Below are 2,500 nucleotides of genomic sequence, written 5' to 3' on the forward strand. Positions count from 1 at the left end.
GGCAGAGTTGTCCTTTAGGATGCCCCCCAACGCCCTGTCCTTCCTGTTATCCAAATACTCCCTGTCCTGTAGGCTGCCCCATCACCCCATGCCCAGATTGCTACCCAGGAGAAAGATGTCCTCCTGGCTGTCCTGAAACACCCTGTCCTACTTGCTACCCAGGTGACCCTTGCCCACTGGGATGTCCTGTCACTGAGTGCCCTGAGTGCTACCCAGGTCAGAAATGCCCAGCGAGCTGTCCTGTAATGCCATGTCCTATATGCTACCCAGGAGAGCCATGCCCAGAAGTGTGTCCTGAAACAGAGTGTCCGCCTTGCTATCCAGGCTTCAGATGTCCTGCTGCATGTCCTGAAACCCCATGTCCTTCATGCTATCCAGGACAATCGTGTCCTATAGGATGTCCTCCCACACCATGTTCGATCTGCCTGCCTGGCAAGCCGTGCCCACCTGGGTGCCCTGTGTTTCAGTGTCCCACATGTTATCCAGGTGAAAAGTGTCCTGAAGGATGTCCATCAATTCCATGTCCAGATTGTTACCCTGGAATCCCATGTCCTCTGGGTTGTCCTGCCACACCATGTCCTCCTTGTCTGGCTGGAGAGCCATGTCCTCCGGGGTGCAATCAGGGACCGTGTCCCACTTGCTATCCAGGAGCCCCATGTCCTGCTGGCTGTCCTCCTACACCATGTCCACCTTGTCCTCCTGGCCAGCCGTGCCCTCCAGGGTGTATCTCCGACCCGACCTGTGGCACATGTCCCCCTGGTCAGCCTGGAACCCCTGGAGGCATCGGGATGCAAATCCCGGGGCCCCCAGGACCAAGGGGGCCACCAGGGCAGGGCATAAGAGGTCCTCCCGGGCCCCCAGGACTTTCAGGGAATTGTCCTAACATCCCGACAGTGCCATGCAAGAACTGCTGCCCGACTGAGATTGATCTCCAGAAAATCATTGACATTTCCATGAGAAATGTGACGAAGGTAGGTTTGGTGAGCTGATAAAGGAAAGATTTGTTCGAATTTGCTATAGCTCGATTTCTTCCTATTTTATTCATCTATAAATGCTTTCATGTTATTTTTTAAATATACAGTGATAAAGATACTTGTACTGGCTGTCATATCATTGTTTTAAAAATCGATGTTCCTTGTATCTTTCACCTCCTTAATACTTATTTTCTTCTCAAACCAAATCTTTCATCCTCAATGATAGTAAGTAATGAGTTATAAAGACCTGTTGCCTTTCCAGAAACGCATGTCATGTAATCATAACATAACTGAACTTGAAGCGAAACTGGAATCTTTAGGAGAAGAGCTCGCTCGTCTCCAGCCCCTCGAAGTCAAAATGAAGAGTCAGAGCAGGATGATCAAAAACCTTGGGAATAGGTTCAGAGGTTAGTGTTCAACCAAAGTCATTGGGGTTAAATTCAGAGGTTGATGGTCAACCAAAGTCATTGGGGTTAGAGTTCAGAGGTTGAAGGTCAACCAAAGTCATTGGGGTTAGAGTTCAGAGGTTAGTGGCCAACCAAAGTAATTGGGGTTAAAGTTCAGAGGTTAGTGGCCAACCAAAGTAATTGGGGTTAAAGTTCAGAGGTTAGTGTTCAACCAAAGTCATTGGGGTTAAATTCAGAGGTTGATGGTCAACCAAAGTCATTGGGGTTAAAGTTCAGAGGTTGAAGGTCAACCAAAGTCATTGGGGTTAGAGTTCAGAGGTTAGTGGCCAACCAAAGTAATTGGGGTTAAAGTTCAGAGGTTAGTGGCCAACCAAAGTAATTGGGGTTAAAGTTCAGAGGTTAGTGGCCAACCAAAGTAATTGAGAACAAGTTCAGAGGTTAGTGGCCAACCAAAGTAATTGGGGTTAAAGTTCAGAGGTTAGTGGCCAACCAAAGTAATTGAGAACAAGTTCAGAGGTTAGTGGCCAACCAAAGTAATTGGGGTTAAAGTTCAGAGGTTAGTGGCCAACCAAAGTAATTGAGAACAAGTTCAGAGGTTAGTGGTCAACCAAAGTAATTGGGGTTAAAGTTCAGAGGTTAGTGGCCAACCAAAGTAATTGGGGTTAAAGTTCAGAGGTTAGTGGCCAACCAATGTAATCGAGAACAAGTTCAGAGGTTAATGGCCAACCAAAGTAATTGGGGTTAAAGTTCAGAGGTTAGTGGCCAACCAAAGTAATTGGGGTTAAAGTTCAGAGGTTAGTGGCCAACCAAAGTAATTGGGGTTAAAGTTCAGAGGTTAGTGGCCAACCAAAGTAATTGGGGTTAAAGTTCAGAGGTTAGTGGCCAACCAAAGTAATTGGGGTTAAAGTTCAGAGGTTAGTGGCCAACCAAACTAATTGAGAACAAGTTCAGAGGTTAGTGGTCAACCAAAGTAATTGGGGTTAAAGTTCAGAGGTTAGTGGCCAACCAAAGTAATTGGGGTTAAAGTTCAGAGGTTAGTGGCCAACCAAAGTAATTGGGGTTAAAGTTCAGAGGTTAGTGGCCAACCAAAGTAATTGGGGTTAAAGTTCAGAGGTTAGT

The 2,500-nt window shown here is 46.7% G+C and overlaps 1 protein-coding gene across 1 annotated transcript in view; it reads left to right on the top strand.

Moving 5' to 3' along the window:
• LOC122251237 (uncharacterized) overlaps window positions 1-2,500 on the top strand; it is a 16,228-nt gene that overhangs the window by 8,975 nt on the left and 4,753 nt on the right. Inside the window, exons 2-3 of the mRNA XM_086548918.1 lie at window positions 1-971; window positions 1,237-1,381. The exon at window positions 1-971 is cut by the window's left edge and continues 1,504 nt beyond it. Coding sequence (XP_086405044.1) covers window positions 1-971; window positions 1,237-1,381 — 1,116 coding nt within the window. The remainder of the gene's footprint in view (window positions 972-1,236; window positions 1,382-2,500) is intronic.

The sequence above is a fragment of the Penaeus japonicus genome, unplaced genomic scaffold, assembly GCF_977035675.1.
Source record: "Penaeus japonicus unplaced genomic scaffold, GWHDUDI00000001_assembly GWHDUDI00000021, whole genome shotgun sequence".
Taxonomy (NCBI): domain Eukaryota; kingdom Metazoa; phylum Arthropoda; class Malacostraca; order Decapoda; family Penaeidae; genus Penaeus; species Penaeus japonicus.